The sequence below is a fragment of the Helicoverpa zea genome, chromosome 5 (genome assembly GCF_022581195.2).
Source record: "Helicoverpa zea isolate HzStark_Cry1AcR chromosome 5, ilHelZeax1.1, whole genome shotgun sequence".
Taxonomy (NCBI): domain Eukaryota; kingdom Metazoa; phylum Arthropoda; class Insecta; order Lepidoptera; family Noctuidae; genus Helicoverpa; species Helicoverpa zea.
In genome coordinates, this window is record NC_061456.1 from 9787360 (window position 1) to 9809119 (window position 21760).

Sequence of the window (21760 nt, forward strand, 5' to 3'; positions counted from 1 at the left end):
TTACCCATGAAATAAATAAAAATATAGTGACTGGCAATACACAAAAAATCGTAGAGTTGTTCCTAGAATTATCGATAATAAACTAAGTAAATATTAAACACAAAAATAAACTTTTTTTAACGTAATCACAAAATAAAACGCGTTATATTTGTTTTTCAATGAATTTAATAAAGTTTTTATATTACCTGAAATTATAAAGTGCAATAAAAGACAATATCAATAACATGTCCATGCCTCTCTTTCTTCTGTCCAGTTAAAAAAAAAACACCTACAAAATCGACAATGGCAGACGCAAAGCAAGGTAAGATTTTGCATTTTTCATAATTTTCGATGCTTCGTAACATTTAATTCAAATGTTAAATAGAAATTCTATGTGAATTCTTCAGTATGCTTACATGTCCAAGTGTTTTACACTGTTAAATGGGTGCGTTTTACTGTGTCCATGCTGCATCATCAACGACATTCTTTTTAGTATCTTACACTTATTTATCTAGTACGTAGGGATAAATATTGTTAATATCCGTTAATAGTTACGTATTTTTGCAAAAAATCTACAGTTTAAGCTTGCGTTAACTGGTAATTATAATGATTTTTGTTCCATTCACCAGACGATCCTTTTGTATGCAGTACTCGTTACTTTTTTTGCAAACATGCAACTGGACTTATGACTTTTTATACAACACTCGACTGAAAATTGTAATTTTACACCTAGATTTGAGGTTTAGCTTTATATTTGGTCAGTGGGTCATTCTTGTTCGTGCAAATTGTGTCACAAAAGGCAATATGGATAATAGATTTTTTGTTTTAAGGCTTATGTGGTATATTATGATTTTAAATTCTATCTCAACGTTTATCCATTAGATATTTAGTCAATTCTGTTCTATTGCAGAAACGATAAAAGTGTAACTTTGTTTTCTCATAGGTAAATCTCCGATTGAAGATTTTTATAATGGGTCCTCCCAATCAAGAGTGGTTCTAGCGAAGCCTCGACTCGGTGGCTTTGGTTCCTCCAGTTTTGCATCAAGCTCCAATAAAGGATGTAATCCATTTGGTAGGTGCCTTACCATAATTCCATGAAATTTTGATTGACATAGAGTCATCATGATGTTTCGTTAATGATTTTAGAATTAAGATAAGAAATAGCAACAAAAGTTTTTCTAGTTTCTTATTTTAATTAGATGAGATAACCAATTATAAGTCAAGTATTCTACTAATAACACATTTTTTATTCAGGTTCGATTCTGCGTCCCTCTCAGCTCAAACCTGGTAATAATCCATTTTTAAAAGTTTCTGAGCCAACTGAAGATTCGGAAGCAGGAAAAGAAAAAGAAAAAGAAGAAACTCAAAACGAGGACAGACTCAAGGAAACCAAACCTGAAACGGAAGTACCTAAGTTTGTACCGTTAGGATCTGCAAATGTTACTCCACGGACCAATAACACAGTACCTCCAGCGGCACAACCTGCTCCGAGCTCATCAGGATTTGTGTTTGGTCAAAATTTAAGTGAGAGAGTTGTAATAAAGGAGAGCGTTAACAATGGAGAAGCATCATCTACGGAGCACAGCTCGTCCAATGGAACTACAGAGTTACTATTCACTAGCGCTGCTGCCTCTGTCAAGGAAAATCAGGTCAGTTACACTTATCAAGTCATTTAAAATGTTAACTAATTAGTCTGGCCAATAATGCAGATTAATGGGCAAAGCATTTGTATTCCTCTTCCTAACACTTAAATATGGTCATAACATAGGTATTTTGTCCTTTGTACATTTAGTTTGTTTGTGTATCTAATGTAAACAATGCAGAACTGACCTCTGATGTTGTTTAAAAGTTAGAGCCTGATAACATTTGTTCAATAGTGGGATTCACGAAGATAACTTGAGTTTTATGCGCACAATTATCATTGTTATGCTGTTATGGAAATTCTCCAGTGACAGTAACTTGTATTACTCGTATCAGACTGTGCAAAGTATGCAATTCATTAACATATCTTTGTATTTTCCTGCTTAACAACAAAATGTTTTTCATGAAAACTCTTCTACACACTTACAGTACAAAGGTAGTCAAAGCAAATGAAATACACACTAACTTGTCTCAAGCGAATGTATCATATTATCCTTAGCCTTATTACAAAGCCTGAGTTAGTTGGTTTGGTATTGTTTATCATCATCAACCCTTTTAACATCCCACTGCTGGGCATAGGCCTCCTTTCACAGAGTGTTAATCGCCACACTTGCTCAATATGTGTTTGTATTACTGTTTGTCAGGAGGACAGCAATCAAGGCGAGGCGTCGAGTGGCGAAGGTCTTGCGGCCGCGGCGGCGGAGTACGAGCGATCGCATGCTCGACCGCCTCCGCCCACCGCACACTACACTATCACCGGCGAGGAGGGCGAGATTAATGTTTTGCAGGTACATGTAACATGTATAAATTATGAAAAACATACTTTTTGAAGTTGGTTGTAAGTGTTGTTTAGTAGTTTAGTATTTTGGAAGATTTGAATTGATTCTGGGGATGCAGGTGTTTTTCTACTGCAAAAGAAGTGTATTTAATGTAGGCTATTGTGATCAAGGTCACTTCAGCTTCTTAGCCCTTCATTTTATGTACTTCGTTATCTATATTCTGAGTGGTATACATATGTCCCAAACCCAGTGCTAACTCTCTCTAAGGAACAACTTCATCATGAAACCTAAACAAAACACTAACTTTCTCTTAATACTTAACATATTTTTATGTTCTCCACAGATATCATGTCGCTTATTCGCCTGGGAGGCAGGCAGTTGGCGCGAGCGCGGTCGCGGCGTCCTCCGGCTGAACGACGCTCCCGCCAACAGTGGCGGAGCCGCGCGACTGGTGGCGCGAGTGTCGGGCAGTCTGCGCGTCGTGCTCAACACCAAGCTGTGGCCCGACATGGTGGTGGAGCGAGCCGGCACCAAGTCGCTCAGGATCACCGCCGTTGATTCCCAGCAGCAGATCAAATTGTTCCTTATTATGGTGAGTTGGGAAGTTTGGATTTTCTACGTTGACCATGGATGTCAATGACTAACTTAAGGATTGCATTGTTGAACAGAACTGGACAAAAATGTCTAGAATCGCCAATTGATTGAGTTTAACTCTGACTTGATGGTGCTGCTGACAAATCATGTTTGTGAATTTATTGCACAGTTGTACTGAATGCTAACAAGTGACTCTGGTTTCTAGTCAATCACAGAGCTGTTTAACTTCATCTTATTATATTGCCAGCCATAAAAGTCTATATTCAAGGTTGTATTTCCTTTGCACAAACAGAAACAATTTCTTTTGAATACTTGCTGCATAATGGACTAAAAAGGTAAGTTGTGTATTTTACCATAGAAATAAAATATTGCTTTAACATGCTGTCTTTGAATTAACAGGGAGCGCCAGGTGATATCATACAGCTACACAGAGCCCTCACGGCTAGAATTTCCGTGAGCAAAAGATCAGCTTCATCAAACACAGGCACACAGAATGCCACTTCTCAAAAAGCGGCTGAACGGTTGGAGGCAGCTGCCGACGAAGATGATTATCTTGAGAAACCTGAGGATGAACAAGATGACGGCGCCGATGAAATCGCACTTGATGACGATGTTCCAGATAGTGAATCGCCTAAAAACGAAAGGCTAGAAGCTGACCTTGATCACAAGACTGAAGAACACGAGTCCAACGTAGACGGCATGACACAGGACAAGGATAGCAAGTCACTCAAGCGGAAAGAACCGGCGGACGACGAGACGTCTCCTAAGAGACAGTGCCCCGAAATATTAATAGAGTGATAACTTTTCAAATTAAGTTCATAATGATGTATAAACTTTGTGATGTAAATGTGGACATGGTTCATTTGTTCGACATCTGCTAAAAGCTCTGGGTTCAAATAGAAATCTTTATGTAAATGTAACTAATAGATAATGTGTAGAAATATTTATGATTAAATTAATATAGCATTTTACAACATTGTTGATTATTACTAATGGAGGTTCCATTTCTAATAATTATCGCGACACACGCATTTGAGTAATAATTTGAGTACAAAGTAAAGTGGCCGCAGTATTATGTGCTATGTAACGGCTCAAAATTTCTGTTCTCACATTCCAATCGCTGCATGCGAACACAAATGGTAAAGCATGTTCGGCCAGAGCTGAATACCAAATACAATACTGATGTGGTTTATTTTCGGATAGTATTTTAAATAAACTATTTCACAATAGAATACACATTGTTATTAAACACCTGTGTCCTGATCCTGGGTCCTTCATGTTCTTCCAAAAATATCACATTGTCAATATCGACTCAAATACCACTAACCTACATTACTCGCTGAATATTTTATAACAGCCGAGAGATCGCCTCAGAAGTGCTGCAATAAAAAGTGATGTAAATATTGTTATTTTTGTAAAAATATATGTATGTAAATAAAGAAAAGCAGTATAAAATAAGAACTTCTGACTCGAAACATACATCCCCTTACATTTAATTTATACAAAATATCTAACATAATTAGTTCTACTAAACGAGAGGTGTGAATAAGCGTCATTTACATAAATTATCTTATAAATATTTCATGAAGTTTTCATTTTAGTCAAATCAGTTTGTGTACAGTGCTTATTATCCAAACAACTTAATTGTTTGATGGGTATTTTCTACATCATTAACTTAATTGAAGTGTCGCAAAATTAACACCCTCATGGTCACATAGAGTTCAGGATGTTGTTGGAAATACCGACTTATTTCCATAGGTAGGTACTGCTTTATATTATCTTCAATAGGTAACTGAAACGATATAAATCGCGACTAGCTTCTTACTATTCAATAGACCCTTGCTTAGATATTTCCGATTCAGATTCTGCTGACACTGCTTCCTCCACTCTCATATTTTGAAGGAAATGGAGAAATTTCAGGACCTAAAGCATCAACAAGCTTTACAAGGCACGTGGCCGTAGCACCACCAACTTCCAGACTGCAATTCGGGAGTCGGTTAAAAACACAGAGCAATTCGAATCCGAAACCCCGTGCACAGTCAATAAACGATCGTGTGCTACAATACTACATGAACTCGGAAATTACCGACATTTACCCTAGACAGCAGAGATGGCTCAATTTCAGGTTTCAAATTGCACCACCCTATAGCTATTGGTCAATTATGCATATCAATGTGTAAGTAATTTGACACCCCAACCGAGATAATTAACACGACCCCTATGTACTTAAAATGTGATTTATAAGTAGGCGTAGTAAACCATTCCAAGTCCCCATACTTTAATACCTACATCAGTCAGTTAGGCTACTATAATTTTGCAAAATGGAGGAAGCCATGAAATATTCTACTTTCCAAGGGTTTAGACCTCATTTTGATGCGTTGGCAAGAGTCGGCTATTTCAAAATAGTTTTGAAGCCTTTGTCTCCCCAGAAACAATTCTTGCACAACATTTATCGTTTTCTGTCGTGGACTTTTATTCTAACGTACAATTTGCAACATGTCATACGGGTTGTGCAGGTGAGCCTTGTTTCCGTAGTCTAAGAGCAAGGAATCCAAGTGCTGATGTCTCATGGTGTCCATAGGCAGGCATTGATTTTACTGTCGACAGAAAATATTCGTAAAATTGAAAATTTTAATGTCCCCTTCCCTAACACTCCAGGAACCGATGAGTTGAAGATGTTTTAAAATTACATGCAACTCAAAACTAGTCTCAGGAATGATTTCAGAAGTTTCATAATAATTTATTTTGTTTCTAATATCAGGTCAGACACAGCACCAATCTAATAGTTGATACGCTGTTCATATTGCTTACAACCCTGAACTCGCTGGGAAAACAAGTGGCCTTCAATCTCAGGACTCAACGGATTGACAAACTCATCAACATTATCAATGGTTTGTATCTTTATTTCCATCGTGAAAAAGGTGCTAAACTGTAATTTAGTCTTGCAGAAGCAAAATTCAAATTTCAACGTTTTCCGTAGAAAACCTCCCTACAGCGTTTGTTAAATCCTCACAGATTCAGACAAACGGAAGCATAAAATTAGAAGTAATTCGTGTCTTCCGCAGCGAGATAATTGGGTGAATGTATAGTGCCTGAAGAAAAGTACTTACATACCTAAGCACTTCAGTGAAAGTTGAGATATATAATCTAGACACACGGCAGTGTGTCCGCCAAGTTCGAGCAAAAAAAGCGACACACCGGCCATGGGTTATATTACACGAACCATTTCGGGCCAAATTCGACCCCCCTGTAACTCAAAATCTATTTTATTTACGCATATCAAATTTCTAGTATCTATTGAGACCCCCTCACTTATCTAAAATACAAAATTTCATTAATATACCTATTGTAGGTCTTGAGATATTGACGTCAGAAAATCGCTATTTTTACTATACACTCACTGACTGACTGATTCACTGACTCACTCATCAAAAACCTAGACCACTTCCAATGGTCGTATTGACTTGAAATTTGGCATGGAGGTAGGTCTTTATGTCAAGGTAAAGGGAAAAATCTGAAAATGGCCAAGTGTGAGTCGGTTTCAAAATAATGAAGGTGTTTTATACCCGGTGTAAATTTATACCCCTAAGGAACTAAAACGAACTAAATTTATCTATATTTATATAATATATCTTCGAATGGTTTGTATTTAGTTTAGTTAGAAGTAAAATAAAAATCTGAAAACGGCCAAGTGTGAATCACTTTCGAAAATAACGAATGTGTAACTTTGATCCACGAACATAATATATGATACATCGCATATATGTCATAATATTACTCAGGTTAGTATCTCTCAATATGCTGATGATTTTGTGTTGTATTCGACCAAAAATAATTTAGATTTAGCATTTGAAGATCTTCGGTCTGCTTTACGATACACTATAGTGTTAATTGATAAATTAGGTCTAACGATGTCTCCTAATAAAACTAAGATATGTGTTTTTAAAAAAGGATGTTTTAGGAAATCAATTAATTTTTGTTTAGATGACGATATTTCAATTAATGTTGTTAGTAATATAAAATATTTAGGTCTTTGGCTGGATAGTTCGTTAAGATGGGGTAAGCATATTAATGAAACCTCCCAGAAAATACTAAAGTTCATTAATTTACTGAAAGTTTTATCAGGTCCGGGATGGGGAGTCCACCAAAAACATATAAGACGTCTATATATTTCCATAATTCGAAGCAGAATTGATTATGCTAGTTTCTTATATGACAATAGCTGCAACTCTAAATTAATTAAATTAGATCGTATTCAAAATCAGGCATTGCGCGTTATTGGTGGATTTATACGCAGCACCCCAATACATGTTATGGAAAGCGAGTTATGTATTCCACCACTTTTTATACGTCGTAGATACTTAGCCAGTAAATTCATTTTAAAATCAAAATCTCTTCTCAACAATAAAACTATACAATTACTAGAAAAACTTTCACTAGTCACAGGTTCCAGTTATTGGCACAATAAAAAGTTGCCGTTACTAATTACCATCCTTTCACAGTATAACTCTTCTCCTGTACACTCTAGTGCTCAACTTGGAATGTTTTCCTTCGATAAGTGGATTAGTAGCATAGATTTGTCCCATATCGTCATTGATAAAATCCCTAGTATCAGTAAAGCTAAACGTCATTACAATGTCATACAGTTAAAACAATTATGTATTTCATATATACAAGATCAATATTCAGACTATCATACAATTTTTACTGACGGTTCCAAAGACAAACTTTTGGGAGGGGCAGCCTTCTGGGACCCAGTTCTGATAAGCCATTTGAAGTTTAAGATTGATTCAGATATTTCCATTATGCACATTGAGCTGATTGCTATATTGGAAGCCTTATCCTATATTCTGTCGGTCAATGGCGATAAATTTGTGATTCTGACAGACTCCAAAAGTTCGCTGCAACATTTGGCTCGGAACACTTCTCACGTGCGAGGTGTTCCGACAGCCTACGCCATATATGAATCAATCTTAAAACTTCAATCCAGTGGTAGAACGGTTCGTCTCCAATGGATTCCGTCACACGTACAGTATGAGGAGAATGATGTGGTGGATATGCTCGCCAAGCAAGCGTGCGTTGATGGTGTTACCATGAATGTTAACCCATTGTTTTCGGACTATTTTAGAAAAGCAAAAAATAAGTGTTTTGATCTTTGGCAGGAGTATTTTGATGAAAGGTCAAAAGAAAAGGGGATTTGGTATCGGACTATCCAGTCAGAGATTCCTCGGGTTCCATGGATTGATTGTGATCTCAATAAAATTTTAGTCACTATTGCTTTAAGGCTTCGCTCCGGACATATTCCATCAAATAAGTTTAACTATTTAATGAAAAAAGTTCCGTCGCCATGTTGTGATTCATGCGGAGTGGTCGAGGATGTCTTCCATATCTTGATGGAATGTGCCCGGAATGAAAATATTAGGATCCACATTTTGGGATGGCAAAGAACGAATGACATCGGTTTCTGTAACGCTGTTCTTGCTTATCCAACATCCGACGGAGCGAAACATTTGTATCAATTAGTTATAAGTAGGTAGATCGTAAGCTAGTGATAAGTACTAATCATTGTTTATCTCGAACTGGGCGATGTGGTCGCTAAGCGACAAAGCCCTTTAAATAAATTAAAAAAATAATAATAATAAGTCCGCCGAGGTATCCTCACCCTTCTCAGCCGCTCATGCCCCTGTTGCCCTCTTGTTGCTTTTCAGTGACTGATTCCCGGGGGCCCAGTAAGTGAGTTGGCGAGTCTCCACCTGCCATTTTAACATGTATTTAATACATTGTCATCGGCAGGTGCCATAGTTCCCGTAGTTTCCCCATTCCTAGTCCATTAGCATCCCATCACAATAGCCCAAGTAGTTTTCATCCATAGTTAGCAATAGTTTAGCACAGAACCGGGGATTGTCCTTGGGTACATTTCTATAGTGTATACAGGGATAATCGTCGTGTGTCACCATTTCATTAAAGTTGTCTCAAAAGGGCTTCAACGTGTTGGCTTCGGCCCCACGTTCGCCTCCCAAAAATCCGGGACTCTATAGTCCCGAGGTCTGGATGAGACATACATATAATAATAATATATGATAACATGTCATGTCAGTCAGTTGGTAAATCTAGTCCATTTATATAGTTAATCTAGTTCATTTCTTTGTAAGAAACATAGTGCATATTAAAAAATCTAAAAGATAGTATAAATGAGACATTCCTTTAACTAACTTCATCATAAGAAAAAAATAAAATAAACAACCTTACAAAAATAAATGAAATCCCACCCAAAACAAAAATGTGAAAGACTGCCAAGTTCGATAATATGGGAATGCTTCGCCTATAAAAGAAGTGAGATCTGAATAAGTACCAAGTTCCATACACATACCTCAGTTAAAAATAGTTACTTTTTAATGATGTTACTTGGTAAGTTTTAATAGAAAATTAAATACTTGATTCATTGCGTTTAGTAGGTTTATAACAAGGTGTATGAAAACTTTCCAAGTAACATCATTAAAAAGTAACTATTTTTATCGAACTTGGCAGTCTTTCACATTTTTGTTTTGGGTGGTTCAATATTTTTCCACAGGACCCGTTTTCGAAGCAACCAAGCCGTATCATGTAGAGGTGCTGAAAGAAAATGCACTGGTCATGTCTAAGCTTCTCACGTTATATCACGGAGCGATATTTACATGTGGCACTATGTGGACTGTGTTCCCCATCGTCAACAGGGCTTTAGGCGAAGAAGTGCAGTTCACCGGGTACTTTCCTTTCGAGACCTCGAGCACGATTACGTAAGCTTTGTTACCTTCTAAATAAAAAAATCCGTTACACATCCTACACATTTTCGGTCGAAATATGGGATTGGCCTAATATGTTTTGTCTACGTTTTTGCATAACATTAGTCAAACAGGCAATTTATATGCGTTTACTACAAAATCGGCTACTGATGGCTTTAATGATGTAACACAAGTGCTTCCCGTTTGCCAGGTGTTTTCAAATCGCTTAAAACCTGTATGAAGCCACTTTTTACTTACGAAGAGTACCTATGTGTGTTGTTACTAATGTTGAATGAATTTTTAGATTCTCGCTGGCATTGGCCTATATGATTATTCTGATAACCTTCCAAGCTTACGGGAACGTAACAATGGACTGCACGATCGTAGCATTTTACGCGCAGGCCAAAATACAAATACAGATGCTTCGCCACAACTTGGAACAGTTGGTAGAATTTGACGACTCAGCTAGTATAAATACACAGTATAACAAGAGGACTGATCTCTATAGTACATCCTATAAAGATGAACAACAGGAGAGAGTGGCGATACAAGAGAGACTTAAGAAATGTGTGCAGCATTATTATCAGATTTTGCGGTAGGTTTAATTTTTGGGAAGATTTTCTTAGCGTGGTTCATTCGCTATTAACATCAAGGGTTTCTGTCCGCTGATTGGTTTCCAGGTTTGCAAAAGAAGTAGAGTCGATATTCGGCGAAGCAATGGTCGTGCAATTCTTTGTGATGGCTTGGGTCATATGCATGACTATGTACAAGATCGTCGGGGTACGTTCAAGCTTGGGATGAACATGTTTTCACTAAATAGAGCACATTATTTCAATTTCCTAATTAATATTTCCTTAAAACTTGTTTGTTCTTTCAGTTAAGCATATATTCGGCCGAGTTTGTTTCCATGGCCGTGTATTTGGGTTGCATGCTAGCTCAGCTGTTTATTTACTGCTATTTCGGGACACAACTCAAAGTTGAGGTAACTGATTGAGACATAAAACGCACGTGTTACCAGTAGGCTCCACTTCATCACGTATAAATTGGCTGCTAAATAATTGTAGCGGCTTCGCATGACTCCTAAACAAAGCGTAGTAAAAGTAATTCATCTAAATTTGGCAGGGCCTCGTGTAACATTTACCTACGTGTGTTTGCAGAGCGAGCTGGTAAATCAGTCGATATACTGCTGCGACTGGATGAAGCTGTCACCACGGTTCCGAAGACAACTGCTGGTGATGATGCAGTGCTGCGGCAGGCCGATAGCGCCTCGCACCGCATATGTCATCCCTATGTCTTTGGACACGTACATTGCGGTAAAGGCCGATTATCAAGCGCCTACGATATGTCGTTGTTTGAAAAACATCTAATAATAAGTACGTTTTCAGGTGTTGCGGTCTTCATACACTCTCTTCACGTTCTTGAATCGTTAAAAGTTGAAAATTTTGTGTCACCGCAAATGCTGGGCACAGGCCTCTTCTCGTACAGGGAAGGATATGCTTTGAAATAATAAGTACTACGTTAGTAATTTAAAAAAAAACTTTTGTCTTTCAGGCTATGATTTTTACTGTAATGTTACGGTACTTTTTTAGTTCGGTACATATGATAACAATATACCTAGTGTTGGTGAGTTCTAGCGATATTTGTATACAGCAGAATCAGAGGTCGGTCGTAAAATTGACCACCGTTTGATTCATTGCGCCTATTTACTGCTGTTTTATGGCCAGCAGTACAGCCCACCGCCTGAAGTAAGCCGTTGTCGAAACCCAAGACTTGTATTGTTCTACAGCTCTGTCTCATAACGGTTGTGTACCTACGTAAACAAATATCTGCAAACTATTTATTAAGTCGTTTCTTCAGTATTTTGTGGCTCAGTGTAATGAGCACTTGATCATAATGTGTTGACGGAGTTATTTGAACCAAAAAGAAAGCATCATTGTTTTCGTCTGCTGTCTGTGTCACTGAAAAATAAACATTAGAGGCAAACTATAAATAAATATTTGTGTTTTATTTACTCGTCGGCGCGACCGCAACGTTTTCACAATCTTGTAATACAATTATTTTAAGCACTGTTTCTTGAGAGAACCGCTTAACTTCGGCGGGAAGATGCTTGCGCTGTGACTCACGCGGGCTTTGCCAGACAATTCAGGAGCCCAAACCGGCAAAACCCGCCTCTTCAGTGCTCCGTACGACGTAAGTGCTGAAAGTCGTGTAAAAAGTTGTATCCGGCCGCGAATAGAGCGTGTGGAATTCCGTTTATAAATACGCGAGTGCGGGCGCGGCGGGAGATCTCTGTGCACGGCGGCGGCGGCGCGAGGCGTGCTGCGCAGCGCCGCGGCACTCGCGGCGGCGGCGCGAGGCGTGCTGCGCAGCGCCGCGGCACTCGCGGCGGCCGCGCGGCGCCCATGCGCGCGCGCCGATGATATTCACGGGCGGGGGGGCGCGCCGCCGCACCTCGCCCGCGCCGCGCGTCCGCGGCCCCGCCCGCCCGCACCAGCGACTCCATGCTGACTATGTGAGTCTCTCACAGCGCACATTTACTATTTACTAATAACGCCATCTAACCTTCTTGTCAATTACCAACGTTTCAATTTTCCCATTGCCATGTAGAAGTAATGTGTCTAATTGTGACAATGAAAAATATCTAGGTATAAGAATATCTCTTCACCCACCATTATGAGGAGTTACATATCTTGCTTGTTCTGTCATCACCAGCAATCATTGGCGTCATTAGGTAGTAGACAGAGAGAAAGCTTTAAGATATTTCGTTTAAATTGGTAGAGCAAGTTAATTCCAGGCGGCCATTCGAGGTGGAGGCATTAAACGAGAGAGATATAAATTTTATTCCGCAATTAAACAGACATAACGGATGTAACAAATATAATAAACGGAGAATGATCTTAACTATTAATCTCAATACGTCAGACATACCGCATCTAATTGCTATCTACCCTAAAAAAATGTTCCAAGGACCGATTTATTGTCTTGTTGACTATTTGCAACAAGCTGAACATTCATCCTAGAGACGTGAGGCGCACGTTAGATACCAATTTCAAATCCATTCAAGGCATAGGTCTTAACCTTCACACTTTATAAACAAGAAACTCGTCAAATATATGATCTTCAATAGAGTATTCAGCTTTTTTATCAATTAACTAAGCAGCCAGGAGCGGTACCGTTTTTTTTTTTACCGACGTCAAAAATCATCAAATGACCTCTCCCGCTGTGGGTTAGCAGCGGTGAGGGAGTGTCAGACTCTTACTGACTAAAAACCGTCGTGTTCCGTCATAGGCCTTTTATGTACCAGGGCCGCGGTATCTCTTTCGAACAACCCGCAGCCCCGGCAGGCCTTGGCCCTGCTGGGCCCCGCTGGGCAGGAGCGGTACCTTAAGAGAAGAAAAAGTGCCAGTAGGTACCTACCTACTTGTACGGTCATGGTAGAATTTTCAGCCTGATTGTTACATTTGTGGTAATGATGTTTTCCTTCGTCGGTCCAGTTTCCGTGGAGTGTTTTTCCTTACTATGTATGTCATTAAAACATGCACATTCAGTAATTACGATCACAGAAAAAGACTTATTTAATTCTATCCAAGACTCAGAATTTTATACATGTACCTACTTCTGCATGCCCTGTTCTCAATTTATTTGCAGTTCGCAAGTAAAGGACGAATGGAAGAGCAAAATATTTGCTCTTTGTTTCCTAAGTAAAATGTACAGAGTTTAAGTGGGGCTTGTATCCAATTTTTTTACCTGCCCTGCCTGCACTAACCAAACCACGATTAACTATTCAAAACTATTTTTTATCCTTAAATAAAAAAAAATATTAAGACTGCTCCACATGTAAATATTCAAATGTTGTTAGTACAAGCTGTTGTTACTCTGAACTCGTTCGATACCCATTTCACGATGTTTATGTATCTTCGCTGTATTATGATATCTATTGTTAGACATTCAGTTTACAACTCACATCGCTTCATTTTAAATTGAAATCGATCGGAGAACATTCGATTTCGAAAATGGCTAGCGTCTATTCATTCGAATCATATAACCTTCGGAAAAAATACGCAAATTCATCTTCATCTGACAGTAAAACCTGAAGGGTTAATTCGTCAATTAAAATATCGGCTACCTATTTAAAATCCCTCATTTTAAAAAATGCCTCTGACAGTAGGTAGGTATGTTTTAGAATAGGTACCTACGTCGGTAATAAGTAGGGCTCTAGGGGTATTAATCAAGGCATCATCAGAAAAGGGACCTACTGCCAAAACCTAATAGTTGAGATAGAAATAACTTTACAAGCTGTTTACGAGCAAAAGTTAATGGGACATCACTAACAACGACAGCATACGTCATTTGGCCGTTTTTACACGTACTCAAAAATTAAGACTTGTCGTTATTCTGTTATGATAGCAAGCGAGTGATACCTGAATGAGCGCTGACGCAAGCATTACAACGCAGCAGTACCATGAAACGTACCGTTGGGTTCCGTCTATTTTTACTCCTGCATTTACCACGCAACCACTCAACCTTGATGCTCCTCGCACGATTCTCAAGCCACGTTCAAGTTTACTTCGAACAAAAAAGGTTGAGAATTAAAGATAAGACTTTTACTTTAACCAGCCAAAATGTCTCAGCCTTGGTGTCTGGTCTAGGTAGAGCTAGAGCAGGTAATCCTCAGAAGCTAACTTTGGTATTCTATGTATACTTGACCTGATGGCAATCGAAACTGTTTGTGAGAATTGTAATAATATTATCAGTCTATCAAATGGCAAAAGATGCGGGAAACGAATCAAGCAGGCACGTCCTACTTTACTCCCCATTATCTCTCCTATGAAGTTTATGTTTTTTAATGGCGGAAGCTTGTTCTTAGGTAGTTAGAAATATGTACATTAAGTTATTAAAATTGTCATTAGTCTGTAAGCTTTCCTAAGAATAAATTTAAATAAGTTTGGTGATGGAGTTGTGGGAGACAGATTATGGGGACAACCAAACGGGGTTAGGTATCCGAGTGAACCAAGGAGAAGAGACTGTTCCTCATCTCCAGCTTTACTTCATAGCTGGCTGGGCAAGTTCCACTATTTCTTTGAGAGTCCACGTTCACCTCTGCTGCGCAGTGCCTATTTTGTTCATTGTTCAAATAATTATCACCATTAAATAAACGAGTCCAACGAACTTGTTTAAGGATAATTAACTGCTTCGGCAAGCATGATGGTGCAAAAATGTATTTCGTATGAAGTACCTATCCGAATTAAGTATGTTGTACAAATTACCATAACGTTCTCAGCATCATCATGACTTTGCTATTTGAAAATGTAAACATTAAGATAAAAGTAATAATACCTTTATGTGTGACATCAAAAAAATTGCATTCATTAATTATTATGAGCATAAAGTTGCTTTTTATAAAAAAAGATAAATCAAGTTTTGCGAGAACGGATATGGTTAAAAAATAAAATAGTGGGTAGGTATGTGTGTTTGTTTTCTGCAGGAATGTATTTTTTACCGCGGGAACTCGGCCTGGCTTTATTTCTCGTACGGAATAACGGTTAATAAAGGAAATAGGTAATTAGGTCAAACCTGGGTATGGTTACAGGGTAAATTTTCTCCTCGATACTACTCGATCAAACTGCAGAACTTGAATTATCGAATATCTTGCGAAAGAAAAAATAATTATAATTCATGAAAGAAAACCATTCTATCAAATACAGATACTTCAGGAATTAGGCACCTACTAAGGTCCGAAGTGGAGGAGTGGCAGTGCCAAAGATTTATTGCGACCAATGCTATGCTTGCTATGAGAAAGGGTAAGATGTGTGATAAAATTCAGCAGTTTCGAAGGGAGCTTTTTGTAATTTAATGACTCTAAAGAAACTATAACAAGACTCGCGCATAATGCGCATACCAGTTGACGGTTAGTTTAAAACAACATAACGTGTTGTGAGCAGCATTTCGTTTCAACCCGGCGTTAATTGAAACGGAATCACGGACTCGAGATTATAATCTTGCCAATCTAATTTCCTTTGATGTAGTAACGTCTGAATGGAAAATCAATTGGGAATTACCTCTGTCCGGTAGTCTCGAGCAGCAGCCCAATGCCACGTTGTGCTAACACATGTGCATGCGACTGCAAATCGAACGCATCGCGTACTGCGATCGGTCACGTGACCGCGCCGCATCTCAACATTATGACAAACGAATTCTCAATTTTGGCCATTTGACACTGCCGTGTATTTCAACTGTAGCCACCCGGATCCATGCCAGGGAATTCGCAGGCCTTGAGCGCGACGCTTTCTATACAAATACCGGTGCATCTAGTTGTGTCCCTTCGGCTGTAAGGGCACTACATCGGTATCACAGAATCCGATGTTTATTGGCGATGGCATTTTTGTGCATCCCGGCCAGTTGCTGTGACGTGTGACTTGGCGATGTGTCCACACACCGACATCAGTTACGTGCGATGTCATCTTGGTTTCGGGTATGTCCAATTTCTCGTTTCGAACGGCATCCAAATTCTTGGCTTTCAGAGAGCTTTACGTTGATACTGCTGAATAAGAAGCGTCGTAATGTAAATAACCGCGGGCTTCGTAGCGAGCGGCGCGACACGCATAGCGGGCCGCCCATGCACTTATTTATAAATTAACATGTGTTGATTAATCATGACATCACAATAGGTTTATTTAATTTATTAAATAAGTATTCTACTTTTTGCTGAGTTATGTAGAATCGTTTAAGTAAATATTTGTTTGAACTGTAACATTTGCGTGGGTAGATACAAAAGTCGTCGTAGAAACTAAATTTATTCAATGCTAATTCTGTTTTCCAGAACTAAATTTGTTTATTTTCGCTCTTAAAGTATTTTCTTTAATCTTGATGCGCTATTAGCAGATTAGCAGATTTAGATTATCGCTTTCGCTTCAAGGAAAACGTAAGAAAGTTATTTTGGAATTTCACCTCATTCCATAAAACTTTTGTATCATTGAAATTAAATGATTTGTAACTGTCTCTGTCAGCAAGGGCTTATTTTTATTTTGTTCATGAAGAAATAATTTGTCCGTTGGATATTAATAATGATATGTGTTCATCTTCCCTAATAAACGTTGAGGCTGCCGGTGACATGGCTCTCGCTACGGTATGTTTTGTTTCGTGGTAGTCGCTGTTTCATGTCCAATGTGGGTGCGGATTGTTGGCAAGTTGTCAAGTCCCGTAATTAGCGTTGAGTGACATAAGTGCTCGAGCGCCTAAACAACAAATAGTTAATCGCTACTACAAATGTTTACAATCCACTGTTATGGTCACGGTATGGTGTATAACAAGGGGATGACAAAAAATCTAAGCACAGCTAATTTCAACACTCATTGGAATGGTATTTGGTCTCAAACGATGAGTTTAATTATAACTCTAGGTATATAAGACGGTACAAATGCTTTTAACTGCAAAATATATAGTTAGTGTAAAGGTTTACCGGTAACATAAACGTTAGGTTTACTTTTGATTTTAAACGTTCATATTTAACGGTCGCATAACAAACTGACAGGTGTAGGTAAGTGAACTTGGGCCTAAGCATTATATTCCAATAACTATAAAACATGAAAGAAAATCAATTATTATTCAACGATTTCAATATAATACGAACGCGGAAGCTCACAAACGAATTACTACGGCGTATGCGTCGCGACTCGCGCTACATCACGCCCGCCGTAGCGCCATGCATACTCAACTGCGATTGTTTGTACTGAAATGTCGATGTAAACAACGCGCCACGCACCGCTGCTAACTGGATTGTTTTTCAGTGCGTAATTAGATGTTTGAAATTATTGACCTAAATTCTTAAATATTAATTTGTGTAACTAATTTTCTATTCTTACATTATAGATTGAAACTTCAAAAAATCACATAGTTGAATTCAAAAATTCGAATTTTAAATTAAAAAATCCCACTTACTACAGAAATGTGAACAAAAAGGAGTATTTATCTGTCTGTTTGTTTTTTTGGTATGTCGATTTTGATGAAACACATAATCTAGTTTTAATCTTTAGCTGTCAGAAATGCAGTCGCTCCATGTAAAATACTGTACTCAGCCACATCTAATTAGACTTAAAGCCGCTCCAATATATTTATGAAAAGGCTAAGCAGAAAATGGATACTGTATCCATTTTATTTTTTTAGAACAAGGTTGATTTGTGTGCATATTTGATTTAGTAAAGTATGTAAAATGTTATAAATAATAAAATTCTTGGCTGAAAATTAAGTGTATTAATTTATAAATGTATGGTTTCCAGTGGTTGCCGGGCGGGGTCTGCGGCGAGGGTGGCGAAGGTGCCATTCGCCGTTCCCGCGGCAAGCGCATCACGCAGCGGCGCGGTGCTATCAAACACCATAAGTAAGTATACTATTTAATATTTATTATAAAGGTCTTTTATTTTTATGGAAAATCTTCAAATGACTTCTCCCGCTGTAGGTGCAATGTGATGGAGTGTCAGACTTTTACTTACTAAAACTGATCATGTTCCTTCTTAGGTACCAGGGCCGTGGTAACTCTTTCGAACAATCCCGTAGCCCCGGACGAACTAAGAACTTATAATTTATGTATACAGAGACACTTATAATTTAGGTACACTTTCTGGGCGAACCATTGTAACTGGCAGACAGGAAAATTACTTATCGCGGCCATGTTAACTAACCAAGGCAACAATGATACGGCTTCTTTGAAACTTTACAACGTAGTAAGGAAAATCACACAAAATCCGCCTCTAACTGACCGAAAAATGAGGAATTAAAAAACATATTTCTTTCATTCTATGCTTCTTAAAATTCTGTATTGTGAGGGAAAACATTATCTAGGCTTAGAGCACATTATAATCTACGGCAATATATCACGCCTCCTCTAAACTAATTTTGCAACTTCGCGTTTAAGATTTTTGGCGCAAGTGTGTTAGCATCGGTCCATCGGCTGGTATCGCCTACGTGTCACCCGTCATGTTCACTCTTCCAACAATATACGACACAACTTATGTAATTTATTGAAATGAACTGGAACTCCCCGTTCCGGTGGTAAATTGCTCGCGAACTTTTATTTATGCGTGCATTAAAGCGTCACAGATCACTCACAACATCCAGGATGTGAAGTGTCCTAGTGAGCTGAGTTATTGCTTGTTTACTCACACTTGGCTGTGTCTAAGTAAATTTTGTAACATAATCAATCATCGTCATCTAAAGTGCTCCTGATTCCTGCCCACATAATATTGTGAATTTTTTGACATGCTCATAAATACTTATGATTAAACTAGCTATCTACGTATGCGACTATATTTTATGTGCTCTCAAAAAATATTGTTTAAAACTGCATTCTGGGGTATAATAGAACTCTCTATTAGCTTCTCAATTTTCACAATCGGTCCATACTTAATTCAACACTATAGTTTTATGTACCTACTAGCAAACCCGGCGAACTCCTTTTCGCCACGAGATGGCTTCGTTTTATGTAACATTTTGTTTGGTGATTAAAAGATGAAGAATTTTTTTTTGTCTATATAACCTCACGGAGCCCGACAACTTTCAAAACGAAAGAGAAACGAGCCAGAGAAATTTTAACGAATGCAAAACCGTGGAAATCGGTTCGTGCGTTCTGGAGTTATAGCGTCAGGAAGGAAAACCCGACTCATTTTTATACATATATTTTCCTTCTTTCCAGGATCCACGAAGTGAACGGCCATTGTTTCGTGGCGAAGTTCTTCCGTCAGCCGACGTTCTGCGCATTCTGTAAGGAGTTCCTATGGGGCTTCGGCAAGCAGGGCTACCGGTGCTCCGTCTGCCAGACGGCTGTCCACAAGAGATGTCACAACAAGCTGCTTGGAAAATGTACGGGCTCATCCGCACACTCAGAAACTACCGTGGTGAGTTACGATGTTTATTGAAATTATCGTATGTGAAGAGCTGCGTGACTGATTTATGATTTGTTGAGACTTATAAAATGTTCTCGTCTGCACTAGACTTTGAATTGAACAAAATAAATAAACTCGTGTGGCTGACTATGAGGTAGTGGGTTCGATTCCCAAGCCTCAGTAATTTTTGCTGCATGATTTATTTCTTCTACTTTATCAAACACTAGCCGTTTTCCCGCGGTTTTACTCGCGTCCCGTGGTAACTACTGCCCGTACCGGGATAAAATATAGCCTATGTTACTCGTGGATAATGTAGCTTTCGAATGGTGAAAGAATTTTTAAAAACGATCCAGTAGTTTTTGAGCCTATTCATTACAACCAAACAAACAAACAAACAAAGTTTTCCTTTTTATAATATTAGTATAGATTTGAGTTACCACACCTCGTAATCTATTTTGTCTTAAAAAGTAAGAAGACTCTTTATCCACGATCAAAAGCGTGCGAAAATTTGTATGCAATACGATACATATGATACCAACGTGGATGTTTGTTCCTCTTTCATGCAAAAAATGCTGATTAATTTTTTGAAAATATTGTCAGCAGGTGTGAAAAAAAGTTCCCTAAGAAAAGGGATGAAACCCCTGCCATCAATGAATCTCAATCGCTATGTTACTCACTTAATATTGTATCTTACTATTGCAGTACCTCCGCGAGAGGTTCAAGGTGGACGTGCCGCATCGGTTCCGGCCGCACCAGTTCATGTCGCCCACCTTCTGCGACCACTGCGGAGCGATGCTGTACGGCTTCTTCAAGCAGGAGCTCAAGTGTGAAGGTACGCCTGTCAGGTGTAGGAGTTGAGGTCTATATGATGATGGGAGTGCACGCAAATTAAAAAATAACTTACTGTATTTAACGGAGCAGTATCGAAATTTATAATGGTATTATGGAACCCAAAATATACACAATGTGAATAAGTAGGTACACAGTCTCCACCAAAGAGAAGAGGAATAGAGTAGTTTTGAAAACAATAGAATTTCGTTATTCAAACACGTCGTCTTCGCTCATTCAAAGTATCCCTAAGTGAATGAATTCTATTGGTTGTTTATAATCTCTGCATTGGTGGATTCTGGATCTAAACGTCCGGCCGTGCTCTCGCTGTGGCATATTGGGCTGACAAAAAGTAGTCTCACTATAAGACATGTCATCGACACGAAAGAAGAAGAAAAACAGTATAGTAAGCCTTTATTCATGTTGTGTGTATTTTATAAAGCCTGCAGAATATAAACATTTACAAGCATGAGCACATAAAGACCTGTTATATTCTATCGCCATAGTTAAAGCCACTTTACTGATTTCATTTGCGTGCACTCCCTGATCGTTCAACTTACGTGGGTATAATCCTCGATCATAAGCGTGAGGCTTTAGACAATTTGCAACTTGAAGTTGACGCAACAAGACTTCCACTAGTATTTTTTTCTTTTCAACAGTATATCATAAATAGAGACCACTGTATTGCTGTATATTTTCCTAATAAAAACAATGGCACACATAGATTCTAAGAAATGTAACCAATAACAATGTTCTTAGTAATAAGACCAACAGTGACGCGTCAACTTACATAGTTTCTTCAAGTATTTGTTATTGGAAAAGCTAAGCTAATATTGTAGAAGCCAACACTCATGATCGAGGATCAAGGCCGGTCTAATATTAGACAGTGCAATAATAAATGATTGCAATGAGTGTCGTACACGAGAATCAATTGTTTCACTATGGATCGCTATAACTTGCGTGGGCTGGAAGGGCGACCAAAATACTGGTGTACACTCGAGAACTTTGAATACGAGTCACGTGTAAATATTTGCTTTGGTTGTACTTAGAATGTAGCTGCTTAGCAAAAAATAAAAAATGTAATTAGTGCTTAATTGGTATGCTAAACGGTATATTTAAGACATGAGAACCTAAATGTTAAGTAGATATGTCAGTGTGTTATAAAAACCAAGGGCCATATATTTATTAGAAGAAATTTTGTATCATTGCAAAAATTGGCCCATAGAAGAATTTTTAAAATCTAGTAAATCAATGTATAAATCAATTGAGATATACCAAATCTATTCTAACATTATAAAGC

General features: G+C 38.3%; 3 protein-coding genes across 4 annotated transcripts in view; all 3 read left to right on the plus strand.

The window, feature by feature from the left end:
• The first annotated feature begins 145 nt into the window (after positions 1-145).
• On the plus strand, positions 146-4225 carry LOC124630279 (ran-binding protein 3). The gene is made up of 6 exons (XM_047164093.1): positions 146-301; positions 923-1051; positions 1234-1628; positions 2265-2408; positions 2743-2991; positions 3393-4225. Exons 1-6 carry the CDS (start codon positions 283-285, stop codon positions 3789-3791), a joined length of 1335 nt encoding a protein of 444 aa, XP_047020049.1. The 5' UTR covers positions 146-282; the 3' UTR covers positions 3792-4225.
• A 1089-nt stretch (positions 4226-5314) lies between these two features.
• On the plus strand, positions 5315-11521 carry LOC124630184 (odorant receptor Or1-like). Its single transcript, XM_047163917.1, has 8 exons — positions 5315-5509; positions 5755-5884; positions 9565-9769; positions 10059-10349; positions 10435-10534; positions 10632-10736; positions 10912-11067; positions 11140-11521. The coding sequence occupies exons 1-8, from the start codon at positions 5315-5317 to the stop codon at positions 11182-11184; spliced, it is 1227 nt and encodes a 408-aa protein (XP_047019873.1). The 3' UTR covers positions 11185-11521.
• A 602-nt stretch (positions 11522-12123) lies between these two features.
• The window catches only part of LOC124630181 (putative protein kinase C delta type homolog), a 36406-nt gene continuing 26769 nt past the window's right edge, over positions 12124-21760 (plus strand). The window contains exons 1-4 of one of the 2 annotated variants that reach the window (XM_047163913.1): positions 12124-12266; positions 18031-18131; positions 19443-19644; positions 20335-20464. In XM_047163913.1, coding sequence (XP_047019869.1) covers positions 12171-12266; positions 18031-18131; positions 19443-19644; positions 20335-20464 — 529 coding nt within the window. In that variant the 5' untranslated portion in view covers positions 12124-12170. Of the gene's footprint in view, positions 12267-16193; positions 16227-18030; positions 18132-19442; positions 19645-20334; positions 20465-21760 lie in introns of those variants that run through there. The other variant, XM_047163914.1, reaches the window with a different exon arrangement.